At 37.4% G+C, this 24,953-nt stretch overlaps 1 protein-coding gene across 2 annotated transcripts in view; it reads right to left on the minus strand.

Moving 5' to 3' along the window:
* LOC126161294 (filamin-A) overlaps window positions 1-24,953 on the minus strand; it is a 917,852-nt gene that overhangs the window by 561,234 nt on the left and 331,665 nt on the right. For both annotated transcript variants that reach the window (XM_049917033.1, XM_049917034.1), the window contains exon 9: window positions 2,849-3,067. In XM_049917033.1, coding sequence (XP_049772990.1) covers window positions 2,849-3,067 — 219 coding nt within the window. The remainder of the gene's footprint in view (window positions 1-2,848; window positions 3,068-24,953) is intronic.

Genomic DNA, 24,953 nt, shown 5'->3' on the forward strand with positions numbered 1-24,953 from the left:
CGTTTGACAAACCTTATGGTCTGTCACAAAATATTGTGGACATTCTGTTTCCAAATTTTTTGAAGAGGACATTGTGAAGAGTCACCCTCCTCTAACATAACCTTTTTCTTCATACAAATATCTGATACAATGTATAATATCAATTCTTGCATAGGTTCAAATTATCTCAGCTGTTTCATTAAAAGAATTCATACAATTTTATACACGATGTATGAATATAATAGAGGGAAACATTCCACGTGGGAAAAATATATCTAAAAACAAAGATGATGAGTCTTACCAAACAAAAGCACTGGCAGGTCGATAGACACACAAACAAACACAAACATATACACAAAATTCAAGCTTTAGCAAAAAACGGTTGCTTCGTCAGGAAAGAGGGAAGGAGAGGGAAAGACGAAAGGATGTGGGTTTTAAGGGAGAGGGTAAGGAGTCATTCCAATCTCGGGAGCGGAAAGACTTACCTTAGGGGGAAAAAAGGACAGGTATACACTCGCAAACACACACATATCCATCCGCACATACACAGACACAGGCAGACATTTGTAAAGGACTTTACAAATGTCTGCTTGTGTCTGTGTATGTGCGGATGGATATGTGTGTGTGTGCAAGTGTATACCTGTCCTTTTTTCCCCCTAAGGTAAGGCTTTCCGCTCCCCACATCCTTTCGTCTTTCCCTCTCCTTCCTTCTTTCCTGACAAAGCAACCATTTGTTGCGAAAGCTTGAATTTTGTGTGTATGTTTGTGTTTGTTTGTGTGTCTATCGACCTGCCAGCGCTTTTGTTTGGTAAGTCTCATCATCTTTGTTTTTAGATATATACACAATGTATTATATTCAGGCTAAAATGTATAAAAAAGAAATTAATGATTTAAAATTGATATGCACTAACAGTTAAAACTACTCTTCTTTTAGGAATAATTGAAATTGCACAATCTCTGGAATACATAAAATTAATATTATTAATTTCACAATCTAGCACTAATTACAAAATTTGTTTCTGAATTTATTTATGAAATAATGATATAATTTGGTAAAGATTCTTCTCCCGTCAAAAATGTTTGTAAGCTCTTTTTCTTTTGAAACTCTTTGGAAATTGTAAGTAAGGCAGAATGTAAGTAGTGGTGGGCATGTCTCTGATTGAAGTAGACATTTTTCTAAACTTGTCAACAACAATGTAATTTCTGGGGTGATGGAAGTGAAAATTGTTAAGTTGGTGTGATTTAGAAGAATGGGATAAAAATAAAAGAAAGTCATAACGACAGGCAAATCTTCATCAGTTATTTCGTCTGCAGGAATCTGTTAAATAGAAATTTCAGCTGCAAGAATATACCCCTAGACAAGATTTTGAGCCATCAACAACAATGAGATAATCAAAATAAGTAAAAAAGTTCTTCTTTTGTAATCTTATTCCTCTAAGTTTTTCAAAATTTGTGCAAAGAATGAGAACTTAAATGGCGATGTGTGGGAGGGTATAGATCACAATACGAGATCCTGAAGAAGACCCTAGTTGAGGAGTCGAAATATCAATTGTATAAAAGAAACATGATCCAGCCTAACATCCCAGAAAATTTTACCTTCATAGTTAATTTATTTTTCTGTTACAGAATCTAAGTTGTAGACACTTTAACATGAAACTTATTAGTACCATGTATGAAATACCATGGAATGTGACCACAAAAAACTTGTAGAACTGGCACTTCCCATTTCCTGTGATAGATTTACAACATGAATCACCAGTAAACAAAATATGAAATAAATAAACTAGAAAAAATACAAAACATGATGCAGAATACCACAGTCTGAAAGGAACTTGTGGTACACATAGACAATATTTATGCACATCATGAAAATTTAGAAGTCCTCATTACCTAAAGAAACACCTTTTTTTATCAAAACAAGAGAGTGTAAAGGAAATTGGAATATCTGTAGATATGTTCTACTTATTTCAGCATCACATGGAAATCACAGCTAGAGAAGATTCACATTGAAGGATACAAGCTAACTTAATAATGTAAAGTAAAAGGACAATGAAGAGTCAAGGCCAAGACTCCACACCTTAACTGGCAGTTCTCTGCAACTCTTTGAATGCTGTACCACAAATTGAGGTAATTCTAACAGAGCAGGATCTACCAATGAAAAATGTTATTGCAGTTACCAAGAAACTGATCAGACTCTTAATCAGATACTGACGATCATTGAAATATTTCTGTTACAAATGAGAGAATTCTATCACTCTAAGTCAATAACTGAGCATTACAACACACACACTTCCATTGTTCATAGAAAAAAGGAAAAACTGAGGATAAATTCAAATTATAACAAAAAAATTGAAGAACACATTTGTTAATTCTGTGAATAGCTGCATGCTAAACTGTAAAACCACTAGTGGTATACAAAATATTTTCAACAGAACAATAAAGCTACATTGCCTTCGAGGCCACACGTAACTGAGCACTCTAAGTGAATTACATGGCCAGAGAAAAAACACAGATCATCATTCTACATATATGGCATAAAAATTATAGTTACCACTTAAAATATAAATAAACAAATAATCATAATGGACTGGATTTCTTTTTGGGTTTTGGTAAATATAATAATAGCCAGTAATATAATATACCCCATCTTTGCCACAAAATAATATTAGCCAAATTTATTTTTATTAGAAAATTCCTTGTGTGAACATCAAATGTACTCAGTGCTTTGTTAATACACATGCTGCTCCAGTGACAGATTTCATTATGGTTGACCCGATACATATTTTTTCTAATCACTGGTAACATAAGGTCTGTGTAACATTAACACACAACAGAGAATTTTTCATTTTATAATTGGTTGTATAGATACCTTCACAGCATTTGGATCAAACACAAAGCATGTGAATGGTCCTCCTTGGATATGCTCTCCACCATGGGTCACAGCAATGCTCCACTCTCCTGCTTCATCCGGCTGAAACGTCGCCGTATACACACCATCATTTTCCTGCACTGGACAATCCAAGCTACGGCCAGTGGGAGATCGGGCTAAAACGTCTATTTCCCTACTGCTAGCTCCATTTGAATTTATCTGTAATGGACAATTTACTTCATTTCGGTACAAAAATTTTAAGGTTTTAAGCTGATTAGCAATTCTGTCTTACAACTCATTAAACACAGTGTACATCACAGGTTGAAGGAAACAGCAACCAGCCACTGTTAATAATGCTCTTTATTCACATAATAGTTCTGTTACTAGTTTTTAACTGACAGGTTCATCTTCAGAAAGCTGTTCATGTCTAGATGCACATTTGTAGATATTTACATTAGCTTTCAGCTCTTTATTACCCACTGTTGTGAAAGTTCCTTGGATTGTTACAGAAATTATATTATGTAAATATTGTGTTACACAGGGAGCAAAATAAATAATGACAAACAATTGTACAAAAATAAATAAATAACATGGCAGAGGACATTACATTAAGATGTTTTGGAAATTTAAATTAATCTAACTGTTGTATTAAGATACGATTAAGTAAGTTACAATATTTTAGTGCAGCGTTCCGTGCTGTGTTACTGTCTGCATACGGTTATTCCCAATGGGAGTACTGTTTATGTACTGCATGTTTCAAACTGAAAAACTGGTGAATCAAATTTTCAACAAAGGCTGCATTGGCTAACTCACTCTGTTCACACAGGAGATGATGAAGTGATTTGGTTTCATGCACACACATTTCTATCTCTCTGAAGGTTTACTTTTTCAATGTGATGCAATACAATAATAATAATAATTATTATTATTTTATTATTATTATTATTATAACTTTATTCACCATCACATGACATAAGGATCATTATTATGAATTTGTAAGTTCACAAGTGAATACACATATGCATTTCTTTTTAAACAAAAAACAGTGATACAACAAGACAGGTTTGAAAGTAACTCACTTATACACGATGCTTGATTTGCAGGTAGATAGAATTTCACCATAGCAACTATGATTTATTTTCAACTAGTTATTTAAGAAATGACTGAACAAAAAGTTGATGATTAAGTGTTTACATTAAATACATAATGAAGCCTGTACAAAACTCCTTTATTCTGTGCAAAAAAATTATACTCATCTAGTGAGTAGCGTCAGTCGGCAATCAACATTCCTTTACTCGGGGGTTTAAAGTTGCAGTAGGAAATGACGTGGCTGAACTCTATAATGTATTTCCATGTCTCAGTCCTGTGTACATTTGGTTTCATTGATTAATTACAGTTCTATGATTTATGAGATGACTGATCCTTCTTCTGGTTTATGTAGCAGAACATGACATGAGTCTTTTGGTTTTGCACCACAATTTGTCCTTACAGCTTTCTTCTGTAACTTTAAAAGCTTGTAAAGGACCAGAATGAAATTTTCACTCTGCAGCAGAATGTCCCCTGATTTATAACTTCCTAGCAGATTAAAACTGTGTGCTGGACCAAGATTTGAACTCAGGACCCTTGCCTTTCGTGGACAATTGCTCTACCGACAGAGCTACCCAAGCACAACTTACGACCTCTCCTCACAGCCTTACTTTCACCAGTACCTCATCCCCTACCTTCCAAACTTCACAGAACGTCTCCTGCGGTCCTTGCAAGCCTAGCACTTCTGGAAGAAAGGTCTGCTGGAGATGTAGCACCCTGTACTTCTAACTCATAGTTTATAACAGCCGTAATCAATGCATGATAAGCAGCATGTAGCACATAGGTCTCATTGCTGTATCTGCCAAGCATATTTACTACAAATTTATGTTTGGGCAGTTTGCTTGCCAGAGGGTGAACATGTATATCCTACCAAAGTGTATCTTGTATTTTTATTCCCAGGGACCTTACATAGTTTTTGTTGATAGCTATGTCAGGTCCAATGCACAACTGAATTTCAAAATCTGTCATCTTGTGGACTTCACTGACCATTACTGCCAATTTCTTTGTGCTAACACTAAGATGTTTTTCACTGAATTACTGATTTATTTCATTCGTAATATGGTTGTGCAAGATTTATAATTGGTCATAATATTTATACTTCTACACAATAGATGTGTCACCAGCTTGGAGTATGATCTTTGAATCTGGGGTGAAGTATTTAACATCATTTACATAAATAAAGGAAAGAAGTACTCCACATGTCATATAGGTAATGCTAGATCTGTGTGTGCCACTTACCATTCTTAACAGCACAAACTGCTTTCTCTTAGATATGATTTTATTAGACCATGAGCAATGCCTCTGATGCCTATGTTCCACAACTTCTCTTGAAGTACTGTTATAATGACACAGTCAAATGCCTGTTCAAGATCAAGGAATGTGCCTGTAATATACTCTTTGTTCTCAACAGCCAATATTACCTCATCAATAAATGGATTGGCAGCTGCTGCAGTCGATTTGTTCTTAATGAAACCATTCAGATTTTCCAAGATCAGACTATGTTTACTCAAAACTCTGACAGGTCTATGTGTTATTACCTTTTCAGACAAGATAGAGATTGATTTATTATCTTCTATTTCAATCTGCATCCTTCCTTGAAAATAGGGGCTACCTGGGCTATTTTCAACAGATCAGGAAAACTTTCTGGTGGTAAGACCCTGTTAATCCCGTAAGAAAGGAGTCCAGATGTGTTGCAAAGAGTTGTGTGTTGCCTTTACTATTCTTTTTATTTCACTGCTGTCTGCTTGGGTGAGGTACATGCTGTAAGTAGAAGCATTGCCAAGTTATATTTACGGTTACTGAATGTGTCACTGACAGATTTACCAACAGAGAAGAAATAGTCACTTAAGATATTTACAATATTCTATTAGCATTCTGTTATACTACCATTTCGGTCTATAATAATTTCATTATCGAAATTATTCTTTCCAACTAGGGAGCTATTTATAACATTCTGAATGTTAGCAGGAGTACTGCTTCCATTATTTTAGATGTGAGCTACATGTCTACTCCTTGTGTGCACTAGTAAGCAATATTCATAATACCTACTTCATGCTTCTTTCACCTTAACATCTCATGTTTTATAATGTTTCGCACTGAAACAGTGTTACTTTTTTTCTTACTTGTACACCTTCACCATCTATCCAGGTACTTTTCTACATATTTTATTTATATGTTTTAGTGGGCACGTGATGTCAAAAAGTAGAAGACACCAACAGAAAAATATTCATAAGTGTAATAGTTCACTTCAGGCCATGATGCACTTTCTAATATGAGGTGGAAGTTTTTGATGGCCTCAACTAGTACTGTTCTTTTTGTTATGTATCTTTTCATCTCACTAGCTTGTGGCTTTATATTAGACAAACAGAAATTCCACAGCATGATGGTCAGAGATAGCAAATATGAGAATGTTTGACAAATAAACTTATCCATGTTTGTGGTAATATTACACAGATAGGTGCCACCTACTTCTCCAGTTGGTTCCTTAATTAGTAAATTTGTGTAATAAGAACTGTAATACAGGAGGAATTCTCACTCTGCAGGAGAGTGTGCACTGATACAAAACCTCCTGGCAGATAAAAACTGTATGCCTGAGTAGGACTCGAACCCAGGACCTTTGCCTTTGACAGGCAAGTGTTCTACAAACTGAGATACCGAAGCATGACTCGTGACCTCTCCTCACAGCTTTACTTCCGACAGTACCTCATCTACCGCTTTCAAAACATCACAGAAATTCTTCCGCAAAACTGGCGGAACTGGCACTCTTAGAGAAAAAGATATTGCAGGAACATGGCTTAGCCACAGCCTGGGGGAATGTTTCCAGAATGAATTTTCACTCTGCAATGGATTGTGCACTAATATGAAACTTACTGGCTGATTAAAACTGTATGCTGGACTAGGACTCAAACCAAGGAACTCTGTATTAGATGGGCGAGTGCTCTACACTTCTCTAGGGCACCTGCCCCTGAAAGACAAAATCCTGGGTTTGAGTCCTGCTCTGGCACATAGTTTTAATATGGCAGAAAGTTTCAACAGTGGTAATCTTTTTGTGGTGGAATTATTGGGTTAGTGTGTTAATACTGATGTCACCTATTATTATTACAGTCATTACTATACGTGCACATGGAGGTCTGTATGTACTCACAATTATAATTGTTGCCTTTCCCACCCATAGTTTATCACAGGCAGTTCAGTGACACCTTCAATGCTTAAGGAATTTACATCTACGGTACAGTAGCTACTACCAGTTTTTGTAAATATTGCAGGACTACAACACAGTTTGATTTCCCCACTTGAAAATGAGCAAAGATTCATTGTTGACAAGTGTGTAGTGAGAGTTTTTTCTTCAGAATGTCAGTGCTCAGGTATAGCCAACAAATCTACTGTAACACACACTATGGTGTCAAAATCATTGTGCTAACTTCCTAGGTTTCCAAAGTTTGGTGGATAATCTTAAAACTGATTAGTCTTTTGTAACACAGTGTTATATCAGTGTCTAAATTATTGATTATGTTACTTCAGTGATCATGTACTAATAGGATGCAGCACGCAGTGAATATTGCATTTGAATTGTGACATCTCTCTTCAAATGTGAGCTGGAAACTGCATTAAAAGTATGCCATTTCTCCTTGAATGTATACTGGTATGCAAATAACAGGAAACAAAGGGTGTTATTAGGAAAGATACATGTATTAAGCTATCATGCTTCATCCAACTGGGAACTAATTACATGTGGGGTCCCACAAGGTTCAATTTTAGGGCCCTTCCTTTTTCTTGTGTATATCAATGACCTTTCATCAGTAACATTACCAGATGCCAAGTTGTTTTTGTTTGACGATGATACAAATATTGCAATAAATAGCAAATCGAGTGTAGTCTTAGAAAGATCAGCTAATAAAATATTTGTGGACATTAATCTCTGGTTCCTATCCAATTCTTTGTCACTAAACTTTAAAAAAATAAACTATGTGCAGTTCAAAACTTGTAAGGAGTGTCCCACGAGTATATGCCTAACATACGGATGACAAGCAGATAGAAGAAGTGGACAGTATTAAATTCTTGGGATTACAGCTTGATAATAAATTCAACTGGGAGGAGCACACCAAACAACTGCTGAACCATCTTAACAAATCTCTATTTGCAATGCGAATTGTGTCAGACATAGTGCATATAAAAATGAAAAAGCTGGCATACTATGCTTACTTTCAGTCAATAATGTCATATGGGATTATTTTTTGGGGTAATTCATCAAGCCAAGCTTAAGTTTTCTGGGCACAAAAATGTGCAGTAAGAGTTATGTGTGGTGTGAACTCAAGAACATCCTGCAGAAGCCTGTTTAGGGAACTAGGGATTCTCACTACTGCTTCCCAATATATCTATTCCTTAATGAAATTTGCCATTAAAAATATATTGCTTTTTCAAACCAACAGTTCAATTCATGGAATCAATAATAGAAATAAGAATAATCTACACAAGGATTTAAAGTCACTTACTCTTGTACAAAAAGGTGTGCATTATTCAGGAACACACATTTTCAATAACTTGCCAGCAGCCATAAAAAGCCTAACAACCAATGAAATTCAGTTTAAGAGAAGCCTAAGCATTTATTGGTGGCAAACTCCTTCTACTCCATTGATGAATTTCTCAGTAGAGCCAACTAATTTCTGCACCATTTCAGTGAAGTAATATGTTCATTGTAAATAAGTGTGTGTGTGTGTGTGTGTGTGTGTGTGTGTGTGTGTGTGTAACTACAATCTAACTTCTGCACCATTTCAGTGTACTAATGTGTTCATTGTAAATAAGTACTGTAGTAGTTCTATTACATTACCTTACAAATAAAAAAACCTTTTTTTTTAATTCACTGCATTAGTGTCCGTAAAACAATTCTTTCATATAGTGCTCATTAAAAAAATGACGATCATTCTACTTGGGACCTGTGGAAGGTACATTAGCTTATTTGTCTTAGTTGTAAATATTTGTCATGTATTATTGTTTTCCTGACATGTTCTAAATCCTGGAGGACCTCCTCGCTACAGATCAGTTGGAATGAAGGTAAATCTAATCTAATGACAACATGATTTTTTAGTGCTGTATCTGTGATATCTAGAAACCAGTAGTGAGTGCTAAAATTATGGTCAGCTGCACTACAATCAACTGAGACAAGGGACACAGCTGTCTGTTTTTGCCTGCACGTGTTTTGATGTGCCATCATTCATTCAGGCACTATGAATGCTAAGTTGCTCACAGTACCAGGGCAGCAATTTTTTTTTAACTGCATGCAAAATATTGAGCAAGCAGAAAGTGTATGGGATTTTTTGGGTAGCAGTTCACTTTATGGGTCCATATCCAAGTGATCAATCAACTGACCACTCAAGTTCGATCCTCAGTGCTACCATCTTTTTTCCATTTTCCTATTCCCTGAAAATTCAAACAATTAATTCTAAAAGTTTAATACATTTAAAGAGTTCAGTTTATATATGGAAAATTAATATATTCAATTTAGTTATGGTTACTACCCTTGTAAGTCAAAAGGCTAAAGGTGGTGGTAAGTATATGTGGAAATTTAGTATGAAAGTGTACAAAAACAGGTGGATCTGTGGGTGTGATGTTCACAATGTACTTCTTTGCTTTCTGTGTTTGTTATTCAGGAAGAAAAATGCATGGGGGTACAGGTGGACTGAAAAATATAGGGCACACTAATGCATTACTAAAACAACATAGAGGACATCAGAAACATACAAATGACACACTTGATCTTAATGCATTAGGTAGAGTTAATATCACAACAATATTAAGTTGCACCTGCCATGATAATGTAGTGAAACACAATCTGTTAGTCAACATTGTAGGATAATGATAAAATTTTGCATGAGCTGCCACTGCGTTATTTAATATATTATTTTCAAGCATATCACTTATCTTGTGTGTGTCCCCTTCCTTCTCCCTCTGACTAAAAATCTAGTTGTTGTGTCTGTGGAGAGATGTGTGCATTGCAAATGTGAATTTTGATATGTTGTTCAAACATATGGAATCCAAATTATCTCTGTACTGAGTCTCGAAGTTTCTACCAGTTTGTTCCACACAGTAGTATAGGCAACTCTGACAACTTTAATTGTGCAGTACTGGCCATTAAAATTGCTACATTTTCAAAATTTCAAGAGGGGCTATATCACTACCTAGCCAAACATTTACTCTCTGTATCTTCTTTCTGTTTTATAATCAGCTACTAAATACCATAAAAGGCTAACTCTTAGATAAAATGTATGGGTGGCTTATTTATCCCCCAACATCACATGTCCCAACAGTTTACAATTAATTGTACTAAAAAGACACATTTTTTGAGAATTCTTTATGCAATGTATGTTAGCTTCACTGCATGCTTAATACTTTTGGTATTTTAGTTTCTAAACTTCAGACTGTTCTGTGCACCCAAATCACAGTGTTTTTGAGTTGTTGTTGTTGTTGTCTTCAGTCCTGAGACTGGTTTGATGCAGCTCTCCATGCTACTCTATCCTGTGCTAGTTTCTTCATCTCCCAGTACCTACTGCAACCTACATCCTTCTGAATCTGCTTAGTGTATTCATCTCTTGGTCTCCCCCTACGATTTTTACCCTCCACGCTGCGCTCCAATACTAAATTGGTGATCCCTTGATGCCTCAGAACATTTCCTACCAACCGATCCCTTCTTCTGGTCAAGTTGTGCCACAAACTTCTCTTCTCCCCAATTCTATTCAATACTTCCTCATTAGTTATGTGATCTACCCATCTAATCTTCAGCATTCTTCTGTAGCACCACATTTCGAAAGCTTCTATTCTCTTCTTGTCCAAACTATTTACCGTCCATGTTTCACTTCCATACATGGCTACACTCCATACAAATACTTTCAGAAATGACTTCCTGACACTTAAATCTATACTCGATGTTAACATTTTGCACTTCCTGTCGATCTCATTTTTGAGACGTTTGTATTCCTTTTTGCCTGCTTCATTTACTGCATTTTTATATTTTCTCCTTTCATCAATTAAATTCAATATTTCTTCTGTTACCCAAGGATTTCTACTAGCCCTCGTCTTTTTACCTACTTGATCCTCTGCTGCCTTCACTACTTCATCCCTCAAAGCTACCCATTCTTCTTCTACTGTATTTCTTTCCCCCATTCCTGTCAATTGTTCCCTTATGCTCTCCCCGAAACTCTGTACAACCTCTGGTTCTTTCAGTTTATCCAGGTCCCATCTCCTGAAATTCCCACCTTTTTGCAGTTTCTTCAGTTTTAATCTACAGGTCATCACCAATAGATTGTGGTCAGAGTCCACATCTGCCCCTGGAAATGTCTTACAATTTAAAACCTGGTTGCTAAATCTCTGTCTTACCATTATATAATCTATCTGATACCTTTTAGTATCTCCAGGGTTCTTCCATGTATACAACCTTCTATCATGATTCTTAGCAATGCATACAACTATCAAAACGCATGGAGTAATAAGAAAGATGTAGAAACATATGTACATAAAAGCAAATCACCACATCATCTCCTCCATGAAGTGACTGCATTAGCCAATGCAATCTTTTGCAAAATTTTATTCACCTGCTTTCTAATTTGAAACATACTTAAACACTACTTCCTTTGACCTTAACAATATGCCAACAGTAATTGAATATGAAACACTACATTCAAATACAACAGAATGCTTAGTCATAAATTAACAAATAGTTAGTTTAAATTTTCAAACATGTTAATAACATGTCCACTGTCATAATATTTATTGTCTGTACAATTTTTTCTCATAATTTACTTTGTTCTCTGTGTATACCACAATATTTACGTAATATCATTTCTGTAACATTTACACATGAATTGCATTTTATTCATGATCAATGCTCACTGAATCTAAATGTGTTTATTGTTTATACTCAGTAAATTTTCTGCCGGCACATCACAGTAAACTTTGTATCATTAATGAGACAGAAATACTTTGTACCTCTGATATTTGTGATGTTTTAATCTTTGTATACAGTGTGTGTGTGTGTGTGTGTGTGTGTGTGTGTGTGTGTTTCGCACTTATGCACATACATTTAAGTACTTCATTCATTCTTTCAGTCTTCATTATTTTGTGAACACAAGCAGTCACCACTGTAACATAATGACATGGGATTTTCAAAGTAAGCAATCTACAACAAAACGTATTTCCCCTTAAAGATATGTTTACATTATGTTCTGTCACATTAGTTACAGTCAAACAGTCCACTTCTCACATCAGTTTTTTCTGTAGGGCACTGCCATACCAACTAACTTTCTCCTCAAGGGGAAATAAAAAGTCAAAAGCTAATGTAAAAATCAACAAAGGTGCATCTAAACGTGAACAATCATGTGAAAATGTACCTTGTAACATGCAATAAACTCTCTGGACCATGTATACTCTCAAATTTATGATCTCATCCTCTTTTTAATCTTATTTGAAATGTTTTAAACTCTGACTGTATGGTAGCAGATGTCATGCTAACACAATTATAAAATTTTCTCTGACACCTAAAAAATTTAATTTATCTAAAAAAATTCACACTGGAAAAATACATTCAAAATCTGATGCTTAATACTAAACTTATCCAACAAACTAAAAATGCGTAATTAAAAAGAGAAACACAAAAAATAATTACTTTGTCAAAATCTTGCAAAATCGAACCCCTCTGATTAAAAAATAATTTCATAAAATTACTGTGCTGCAAAAAGATAAATATTTGTTTATGAGAATATATATTATCATAGTGGTTTTATCATGGTGTTGAGTGAATTTCATTTTCTGTAAATTATTTTTTATTTAATGTTCTATGCTTTGATCTTAGTATGACTCTATCTTTACAGATGTACTTTGGAACAGTGTTAACTGGGTGCAAGTGGTTTGTGTTGTGTGTTTTCTGGTGGCAAAGAAGGAAGGAAGGACAGAAGGATGTAAAGTTTTTCTGTTGCGCTCAGTTATAGGACATATTGTAAATTTGAGCTGCGTACAAATAGAATGTACATTGTAATTGAACATTGTAATTGATGGCAGCAAGGCTTTATTATTGTTGTTGTTGTTGTTGTGCTACTCTATCCTGTGCAAGCTTCTTCATCACCCAGTACTTACTGCAACCTACATCCTTCTGAATCTGCTTAGTGTATTCATCTCTTGGTCTCCCTCTATGATTTTTACCCTCCACGTTGCCCTCCAATTCTAAATTGGTGATCCTCTGATGCCTCAGAACATGTCCGACCAACCGGTCCCTTCTTCTTGTCAAGTTGTGCCACAAACTCCTCATCTCCCCAATTCTATTCAATACTTCCTCATTAGTTATGTGGTCTACCCATCTAATCTTCAGCATTCTTCTATAGCACTGCATTTCGAAAGCTTCTATTCTCTTCTTGTCCAAACAATTTATCATCCATGTGTCACTTCTATACCTACACTCCATACAAATACTTTCAGAAACAACTTCCTGACACTTAAATCTATACTCGATGTTAACAAATTTCTCTTCTTCAGAAACGCTTTCCTTGCCATTGGTAGTCTACATTTTATATCCTCTCTACTTTGACCATCATCAGTTATTTTTCTCCCCAAATATCGAAACTCCTTTACTACTTTAAGTGTCTCATTTCCTAGTCTAATTCCCTCAGCATCACCCGACTTAATTCGACTACATTCCATTATCCTCGTTTTGCTTCTGTTGATGTTCATCTTATATCTTCCTTTCAAGACACTGTCCATTCTGTTCAACTGCTCTTCCAAGTCCTTTGCTGTCTCTGACAGAATTACAATGTCATCGGCGAACCTCAAAGTTTTTATTTCTTCTCCATGGATTTTAATACCAACTCCAAATTTTTCTTTTGTTTCCTTTACTGCTTGTTCAATATACAGATTGAATAACATCAGGGGAGCAAGGCATATAGACCTATTAAACATGAAAATTACCTACAAATCAATTTGTCATCTATGTTATTCAAAAAACTTGTCAACCTATTAGGTTTTCAGACCTACAAAAGAATCTGGGTTCCAGACAGAAGAAATTCAAGCAACAGATTAAAGGAGATCCTCAAAAAACAAGATGAGTATTTTTTTCTTTAAAACTACCGCTACACCGGCCAATATTTTTTTCTCCATGAACATTTATTACAATTAACAGTCATCTGATTGTGTGTAACAAAGGAGGTTGTTAAAACCTGTCATTCAAAACCAGTACCAGTATCAAATTTGTGAGAATAAACAGCATCATTAACCCTTGAACTGGCATGCCTGAATATACAGTGTGTCAACACAAATAATATCTTGTACCATTCCATTACTGCTTTACAATTGTGAGTCCTTAACTGTTCCTTCATTAGTGCTTCAGCTAACACAATGCTAAGTTGTGCTGTCATAAGTTCAAGTCATCAGCAGTAATATAAAATTCAACAGTGAGATAGGTGAGAAAAAATTTATGATTCATGCAAGAAAATGATGCAGATTCCAAGTTAATATCATAGCCCCACAATGAGGCAGTTGTATATTAGATAATTAGCAATCGAATAAGCATTTGGGTGTGATATGATGCAACATACTTTTTAATGCTTCAAGTGTGTCATAATTGTTGGCAAACACGCGTATCCATCAGACTGATATAGTGTTAGTTTATTTTATTACTCTTTAATTAAACAGTGACTTAGGTCATATAATGTAAGTTTATTTTATCATTGTTTAATTAAACTAAGATTTAATTGTAATTTTGCTCATACATGTTTACCTCAGTAACACAGCAAATCTCTATGTTTGTATGAAGTGCACCATGCGCCCGCTCATGTTACAAAAAACACTCGAGGGTTATTAGTGACTGGTATCTCTTTCCTCCCCCCATGAACCATGGACCTTGCCGCTGGTGGGGAGGCTTGCGTGCCTCAGCGATACAGATGGCCGTACCGTAGGTGCAACCACAACGGAGGGGTATCTGTTGAGAGGCCAGACAAACATGTGGTTCCTGAAGAGGGGCAGCAGCCTTTTCAGTAGTTGCAGGGGCAACAGTCTGGATGATTGACTGATCTGGCCTTGTAACATTAACCAAAACGGCCTTGCTGTGCTGGTACTGCGAACGGCTGAAAGCAAGGGGAAACTACAGCCGTAATTTTTCCCGAGGAAATGCAGCTCTAATGTATGATTAAATGACGATGGCGTCCTCTTGGGTAAAATATTCCGGAGGTAAAATAGTCCCCCATTCGGATCTCTGGGCGGGGACTACTCAGGAGGATGTCGTTATCAGGAGAAAGAAAACTGGCGTTCTACGGATCGGAGCGTGGAATGTCAGATCCCTTAATCGGGCAGGTAGGTTAGAAAATTTAAAAAGGGAAATGGATAGGTTAAAGTTAGATATAGTGGGAATTAGTGAAGTTCGGTGGCAGGAGGAACAAGACTTTTGGTCAGGTGATTACAGGGTTATAAATACAAAATCAAATAGGGGTAATGCAGGAGTAGGTTTAATAATGAATAAAAAAATAGGAGTGCGGGTTAGCTACTACAAACAGCATAGTGAACGCACTATTGTGGCCAAGATAGACACAAAGCCCATGCCTACTACAGTAGTACAAGTTTATATGCCAACTACCTCTGCAGATGATGAAGAAATAGATGAAATGTATGACGAGATAAAAGAAATTATTCAGGTAGTGAAAGGAGACGAAAATTTAATAGTCATGGGTGACTGGAATTCGTCAGTAGGAAAAGGGAGAGAAGGAAACATAGTAGGTGAATATGGATTGGGGGGAAGGAATGAAAGAGGAAGCCGCCTTGTAGAATTTTGCACAGAGCATAACTTAATCATAGCCAACACTTGGTTCAAGAATCATAAAAGAAGGTTGTATACCTGGAAGAATCCTGGAGATACTAGTAGGTATCAGATAGATTATATAATGGTAAGACAGAGATTTAGGAACCAGGTTTTAAATTGTAAGACATTTCCTGGGGCAGATGTGGATTCTGACCACAATCTATTGGTTATGAACTGCAGATTGAAACTGAAGAAACTGCAAAAAGGTGGGAATTTAAGGAGATGGGACCTGGATAAACAAAGAACCAGAGGTTGTAGAGAGTTTCAGGGAGAGCATAAGGGAACAATTGACAGGAATGGGGGAAAGAAATACAGTAGAAGAAGAATGGGTAGCTCTGAGGGATGAAGTAGTGAAGGCAGCAGAGGATCAAGTAGGTAAAAAGACGAGGGCTAATAGAAATCTTTGGGTAACAGAAGAAATATTGAATTTAATTGATGAAAGGAGAAAATACAAAAATGCAGTAAATGAAGCAGGCAAAAAGGAATACAAACGTCTCAAAAATGATATCGACAGGAAGTGCAAAATGGCTAAGCAGGGATGGCTAGAGGACAAATGTAAGGATGTAGAGGCTTGTCTCACTAGGGGTAAGATAGATACTGCCTACAGGAAAATTAAAGAGACATTTGGAGAGAAGAGAACCACTTGTATGAATATCAAGAGCTCAGATGGCAACCCAGTTCTAAGCAAAGAAGGGATGGCAGAAAGGTGGAAGGAGTATATAGAGGGTTTATACAAGGGCGATGTGCTTGAGGACAATATTATGGAAATGGAAGAGGATGTAGATGAAGACGAAATGGGAGATAAGATACTGCGTGAAGAGTTTGACAGAGCACTGAAAGACCTGAGTTGAAACAAAGCCCCGGGAGTAGACAACATTCCATTTGAACTACTGATGGCCTCGGGAGAGCCAGTCATGACAAAACTCTACCATCTGGTGAGCATGATGTATGAGATAGGCGAAATACCCTCAGACTTCAAGATGAATATAATAATTCCAATCCCAAAGAAAGCAGGTGTTGACAGATGTGAAAATTACCGAACTATCAGTTTAATAAGTCACAGCTGCAAAATACTAACGCGAATTCTTTACAGACGAATGGAAAAACTGGTAGAAGCCGACCTCGGGGAAGATCAGTTTGGATCCCGTAGAAATGTTGGAACACCTGAGGCAATACTGACCTTACGACTTATCTTAGAAGAAAGATTAAGGAAAGGCAAACCTACGTTTCTAGCATTTGTAGACTTAGAGAAAGCTTTTGACAATGTTGACTGGAATACTCTCTTTCAAATTCTAAAGGTGGCAGGGGTAAAATACAGGGAGCGAAAGGCTATTTACAGTTTGTACAGAAACCAGATGGCAGTTATAAGAGTCGAGGGGCATGAAAGGGAAGCAGTGGTTGGGAAAGGAGTAAGACAGGGTTGTAGCCTCTCCCCAATGTTATTCAATCTGTATACTGAGCAAGCAGTAAAGGAAACAAAAGAAAAATTCGGAGTAGGTATTAAAATTCATGGAGAAGAAGTAAAAACTTTGAGGTTCGCCGATGACATTGTAATTCTGTCAGAGACAGCAAAGGACTTGGAAGAGCAGTTGAACGGAATGGACAGTGTCTTGAAAGGAGGATATAAGATGAACATCAACAAAAGCAAAATGAGGATAATGGAATGTAGTCAAATTAAGTCGGGTAATGCTGAGGGAATTAGATTAGGAAATGAGACACTTAAAGTAGTAAAGGAGTTTTGCTATTTAGGGAGTAAAATAACCGATGATGGTCGAAGTAGAGAGGATATAAAATGTAGACTGGCAATGGCAAGGAAAGCGTTTCTCAAGAAGAGGAATTTGTTAACATCGAGTATAGATTTAAATGTCAGGAAGTCGTTTCTGAAAGTATTTGTATGGAGTGTAGCCCTGTATGAAAGTGAAACATGGACGATAACTAGTTTGGACAAGAAGAGAATAGAAGCTTTCGAAATGTGGTGCTACAGAAGAATGCTGAAGATAAGGTGGGTAGATCACGTAACTAATGAGGAGGTTTTGAATAGGATTGGGGAGAAGAGAAGTTTGTGGCACAACTTGACTAGAAGAAGGGATCGGTTGGTAGGACATGTTTTGAGGCATCAAGGGATCACAAATTTAGCATTGGAGGGTAAAAATCATAGAGGGAGACCAAGAGATGAATACACTAAGCAGATTCAGAAGGATGTAGGTTGCAGTAGATACTGGGAGATGAAGAAGCTTGCACAGGATAGGGTAGCATGGAGAGCTGCATCAAACCAGTCTCAGGACTGAAGACCACAACAACAACAACAACAACAACAACAACATCTCTTTCCTTCTTTGCGGTAATCAGCCTGCATTTTGTATGCAGCCACGGTCTCAAAACATCAATTTTTAACAAAATAGTATGGTATATAATCATTCATAAATGGCAAACAACTCTGAAATCTACAGCTCCTCAACACAGACACAGTGGCTTAAAACACAACTTTCATCTCTTTTGAAAAAGACTCTAGTTTTTTTTATATTTATTTTTTATTCAGTGCTTTTATTCTGTTTAAAAAAAAACTATCAAAACCAAAAGCAGACAGAAGGTCATACAGGGAAAATTAAATACTTTAACGTACTAACAAAACTGAAGAGTTTGATGGCATAAAATGACAAAATAATTCCAATACTGGTGTTAAGAGAAAGAAATAAAAGAAAATTAGGGAAATAAATCTTAGACTGGACTGCAGGCGGTATTAGTTTAAGTTTAATCAAATTATCAAACATGATTTTTATTCCGAAAAGACACAGAAACAACACTCAGTTGAGGTTGCCATTGATGCCATAATTGAATTGTTCAGAAACCTGAGACAAGCAAACCCTCATGTGATCCAAGACTACACCCAGGAGTGTGCCTGTTGTTGTGTTCTTCAGTCCAAAGACTGGTTTGATGCAGCTCTCCATGCTACTCTGTTCTGTGCAAGCCTCTTCATCTTCAAGTAACTACTGCAACCTACATCCTTCTGAATCTTCTTACTGTATCCTTCTCTCGGTCTCCCTCTATGATTCTTACTCCCCACACTTCCCTCCAGTACTAAATTGGTGATCCCTTGATGCCTCAGAAATTGTGCCACCAACTGATCCCTTCTTCTACTCAGGTTGTATTACAAATTTCTCTTCTCCTCAATTCTCTTTAGTACCTCCACATTAGTTATGTGATCTATCTATCTAATCTTCAACATTCTTCTATAGCACCATATCTCAAAAGCTTCTACTCTCTTCTTGTCTAGCCTGTTTATCATCCATATTTCATTTCCATACATGGCTCCACTCCATACAATTAGTTTCAGAAAGCACTTACCTACACTCAATATTAACAAATTTCTCTTCTTCAGAAACGCTTTCCTTGCCATTTCCAGTCTACATTTTATATCCTCTCTACTTTGACCATCATCAGTTATTTTGCTCCCCAAATATCAAAACTCCTTTACTACCTTAAGTGGCACAGTTCCTAATCTAATTCCTTCAGCATCATCTGATTTGACTACATTCCATTGTCCTCACTTTTCTTTTGTTGCTGTTCATCTTATATCCTGCTTTCAATGCACAGTCCATTCCATTCTACGGCTCTTCCAAGTCCTTTGCTGTCTCTGACAGAATTACAATGTCATTGGCAATCCTCAAAGTTTTTATTTCTTCTTCCTGGACTTTAATTCCTACTCCAAATTTTTCTTTTGCTTCCTTTACTGATTGCTCAATATACAGATTGAATAACATCGGGGATAGGCTGCAAACCTGTCTCACTCCCTTCTCAATCACTGCGTCCTTTTCATGCCCCTCAGCTCTTATAACTGCCAAATGGTTTCTGTACAAATTGTAAGTAGCCTTTTTCTCCCTGTATTTTACCCCTGTCGGCTATTGAATTTGAAAGAGAGTATTCCAGTCAATATTGTCCAAAACTTTTTCTAATTCTACAAATGCTCTAAACAAAGATTTATCTTCCTTTAACCTATCTTCTATGGCAAGTCGTAGGGTCAGTATTGCCTTGCGTGTTCCAACATTTCTCCAGAATCCAAACGGATCTTCCCTGAGGTCAGATTCTACCAGTTTTTCCATTCTTCTGTAAAGGATTCATGTTAGCATTTTGATAATTTCCACACCTGTCAGCACCTGCTTTTTTTTGGAACTGGAATTACTATATTCTTCTTGAAGTCTGAGGGTATTTCACCTGTCTCATACATCTTGCTCACCTGATGGAAGAGTTTTGTCATGGCTGGCTCTCCCAAGGCTATCAGTAGCTGTAAAGGAATGTTGTCTACTCCCGGAGCCTTGTTTTGATGTAAATCTTTAAGTGCTCTGTCAAATTCTTCACACAGCATCGTATCTCCCTTCTCATATTCATCTATGTCCTCTTCCACTTACATAATATTGTCCTCATATACTTCCCCCTTATATAGAACCTCTATATACTCCTTCCATCTTTCTGCTTTCCCTTCTTTGCTTAGGACTGGTTTTCAATCTGAGGTCTTGATATTCATACCTTATCTCCAAAGGTCACTTTAATTTTCCTGTATGGAGTATTAGCATCTATTTTACCACTAGTGATATATGCTTCTACGTCCCTACATTTGTCCTCTAGCCATTCCTGTTTAGCCATTTTGCACTTCCTGTCAATCTGATTTTTTAGACATTTGTATCTTGTTTCACCTGCCTCATTTACTGCATTTTTATATTTTCACATTCATTGATTAAATTCAACATCTCTTGTGTTACTCAAGGATTTCTGCTTTACCTATTTGTTCCTCTGTTGCCTTCATTATTTCTTCTCTCAAAGCTACCCCTTCTTCTTCTGCTGTATTTCTTTTCCATGTTCTTGTCAATAGTACCCTAAATGCTCTCTCTGAAACTCCCTGAAATCTCTGGGTCTTTCTGTTTATCCAGGTCCATTCCTTAAATTTCCATCTTTTTGCAGTTTATTCAGTTTTAATTTGCAGTTCATTACCAATAAATTGTGGTCTGAGTCCACATCTGCCCCTGGAAATGACTTACAATTTAAAATCTGATTCGAAATCTGTCTTATCATTTAATAAATAATCAGTCTCAAACCTTCTGGTGTCTCCAGGTATCTTCCATGTATACAACCTTCTTTCACGATTCTTAAACCAAGTGTTAGCTATGATTAAATTCTGCTCTGTGCAAAATTCTACCATATGGCTTCCTCTTTCATTCCTTTCACCCCAGTCTATATTCACCTACTATTTTCCCGTCTCTTTCTTTTCCTACTATCAAATTCCAGTCCCATGTAACTATTAAATTTTTCTCTCCCTTAACTATCTGAATAATTTCTTTTATCTCATCACACATTTCCTCAATCTCCTCCTCATCTGTGGAGCTAGTTAGCATATAAACTCGTACTACTGTGGTGGGTGTGGGCTTTGTGTCTATCTTGGCTACAATAATGCATTCACTATGTTGTTCATGGTAGCTTACCTATGTCCCTATTTTGTTATTCATTATTAAACCTGCTCCTGTATTATACCTATTTAATTTTGTATTTATAACACTGTATTCACCTGACCAGAAGTCCTGTTCCTCCTGCCACCAAACTTCACTAATTCCCACTATATCTAACTTTAACCTACCCATTTTCCTTATTTAATTTTCTAACTTACCTGCCTGATTAAGAGATCTGACATTCAATGCTCCAATCCGAAGAACACCAGTTTTGTTTCCCCTGATAACGATATCCTCCTGAGTAGCCCCAGCCCAGAGATCTGAATGGAAGACTATTTTATCCCTGGAACATTTTACCTATGAGGATGCCATCATCATTTAACAATACAGTAGAGTTGCATGCCCTTGGGATAAATTACGGCTGTAATTTCCCCTTGCTTTCAGCCATTTGCAGTACTAGCATAGCAGGACCATTTTCGTTAATGTTACAGGGCCAGATCAGCCAATAATCCACACTGTTGCTCCTCCACCTACTAAAAAGGCTGTTGCCCATCCTCAGGAACCACATGTTTGTCTGGCCTCTCAACAGACACCCCTCTGTTGTGGTTGCACCTACAGTACAGCTATCCTTATCACCAAGACACGCAAGCCTCCCTACCAATGGCAAAATCCATGGTTCATGGGGGTAGACCCAGGAGTAGGATGCTCAGAATAGAAAAAGGCCAAATTCCTGAATACCTTGAAACATCACACAGGATAATTAAATGGGTGGTTCTAATGCACAGGTTGTCTGAATAGGATGTGAACTAATATTGGGTCCACAAGAGATTTGAACCAGAGGTGCAAAGGAGAACATCTACTAAATCTGTATAGGAACCTGCCTGACAGTGGACAACATTTAGTTCAAGAACAGGGATTCCAATACGTGCATAAAATTCAGCTGGAGCAATGAAACTGTGACAGTAATAAATCTACATCTATGTACACTGATTAGCCCGAACACTATTACCACCATCCTAATATAAGTATAAACCCATCCAGGCAATAGCAACATCACCTGGTGAGGAATGACTGCTAGTCAGACACATACACAATGCATACAGCATCAGTGATCATATTGTCCATCTGTAGAATGGGGGAGGTGCGCCATCTATCTGAGTATGACCGAGATCAGATTGTCAAGTTTTCGAGGAATGCTGTGGAGAGTGTCTTCATCTCATGGCAAAACCGATGTGACACCACATCCAGATGTTGTGGGGTTCGGTGGGTTCAGCGACCACCCCTCATCACAGATTTCAGACGTCATAGGCTGGGCAGACTGGTAAAACACAAGAGGTGGCAAACTGTGGCAGAACTAACATCAGAATTTAACACCAGGCAGAGTACAAGTGTGTCTGAACACAAAGCGTACTGAACACTCCTAACAATGCATGTCCACAGCAAATGACCCACGCATGTGCCAGTGTTAACATCAAAAAATCGGCAACTGCCAACTCCTATTCTTGTAACATGCCTACAACATCTTAATCTTATCTTTTCAACGGCCTTTATATGGGCTTCTCTTCCACTAGTTCATTCATCATCTCTTTTCTTATTCTATGCATTTTAGGAAGTCTTATTCTACTTCCTTAAAATTTCATCTCCCTCGTATGCCTTTTCTACATTATTTGCATTTCTGAAGCATTGGAGCATAATATGCTCATTATCATTTCTTGATTTTTGTCGCTGCTCCCTACAAGGCTTCATACATACTGCAAGAAACTGTGGGCTTAACTTTCCCTTTCACTTGTCTCCTTGTCATTCCTCCTACTGTCTTCTATTATGCTCCTCTGGTATCTGAAACTTTCCACTTTCTGTAGTATTTGCCCATAACACTTACATCCTTTGCTACTCATCTCCTCATTGTCACCATCACTTCACACGTCCTTGCATTAAATTTCAATCCATATTGCCACATTACCTCCTCCCTTATGTTTAGCCTTTGTTGTAACTCTCTTTCTTCATTTCCTCTCACCATTGAATCATCTGTGAAGACCTTTGATTTTACATTTTCATCTTCTATTCACACTGCCACCCCTGTTATCATCTCATCCTTATACTGATGAAACTTAGAGGGGCTAGTGCACTTCCTTGCTTAGTCCATTTTTCTGTTCAGATGAGTCTATCATCTCTCGTCCTGATTTTACGCAATATCCACTTCCTTAATACATTCCTGCTATTCTTCTCACAATCAGCCTTCCAATTCACATTTTCTGAAGGATTTCCCAGGTCTTGCCTCTTTTCTCGCTACCATATCCTTCTCAATGTCCAGGAACACCATTACTAATTTCTTACAATATTTTTAGTGTCTCTTTTGGAGCTACCTTAAGCGAAAAATTAGTTTGACTTTCCACATTTCCAGTCTAAACCAATATTGTTCGTCTCTCTGATGTACTCCTATCTTCCGTACTCTCTGTTCCAGATTCTGGTCATATACCTTGACAGCATGACACATCATAGTAATTCCCCTATCCAATAGTGTAAAGGTTAGTTGCTACTCACCATATAGTCACATGCTGAGTCACAGACAGGTACAACAACACGCGCGCGCACACACACACACACACACACACACACACGACCACACACACACACACGACCACAGTCTCTGGCAGCTGAAGCCAGAGTACAAGCGGCAGCACATGATGGGTGAAGTTAAGGAAGAGGTTGAGGAGAGGAGGGGTAGGTATAGCAGGTTAGGAGTGGGGGACAGTAAAATCCTGCTGGGGAGGACACTGGGATGAGGTGGTGTGAGAACAGGGCAGCTAGGTGCAGTCAGGAGGTTACACTGAGGGCAGGGGAGAGGGAGGTAGCGGGAAAGGAGAGAAGTAAAAAGACAGGGTGTGTTGATAGGATAGAGGGCTGTGTAGTGCAGGAATGGGAACAGGGAAGGGACTAGATGGGTGAGAACAATGACTTATGAATGATGGCACCAGGATGGTTACGGGAACACAGGACATAGGATGTTTTGCAGGGAGAGTTCCCACCTGCACAATTCAGAAATCTGGTACTGGTGGTAAAACACACACACACACACACACACACACACACACACACACACACACACACACACAGTGTTTCAGAACTGATGGTCAGTATTCAGGGATATGACAGGAATGATGATTCGAAACAAAAAAGTCAAATAAACATGGGCTCTAAAATGCATATGTTAAGGGCAATTCTTGATCTTTGATACTGTGAAACAAATCTCTTCTACTGCAAGCTTTTTGATTCCCATATTTTTGGAAGTGGTAATATGGACCAAAACAAGAAAAAGAAGTCCAGTAAACTTGTACTTTAAAATGCATACCTGAAAAGGAAATTTTGGAAATTTGTGATAAGATCTTATGGGACAAAACTGCTGAGGTCATTGGTCCCTTAGCTTACACTTTACATAATCTAACTTATGCTAAGGACAACTCAAACACCCATGCCCGAGGGAGGGAGGGAGGACTCAAAACTCCAACGGAGGGAGCTGCGTGAACAGTGGCAAGGCGCCTTTGACCACACAGCTACCCTGCTTGGCCTAAACCTGAAAAGTTATGAGAACTTGTTCATTAGAAGAGTTGTGTTTGAAAACAGCAAAAACGAACAAGTGCTCATAGCTCTTAAAGTATGCATTTTAGAACCCATGTTTACCTGAAATTTTTTGTATCGAAAGATCATCCCTGTCATATCCCTGGATACTGACCGTCACTTCTGTCTGTCTGTG

Source organism: Schistocerca cancellata, chromosome 2 (genome assembly GCF_023864275.1).
Source record: "Schistocerca cancellata isolate TAMUIC-IGC-003103 chromosome 2, iqSchCanc2.1, whole genome shotgun sequence".
Classification (NCBI taxonomy): domain Eukaryota; kingdom Metazoa; phylum Arthropoda; class Insecta; order Orthoptera; family Acrididae; genus Schistocerca; species Schistocerca cancellata.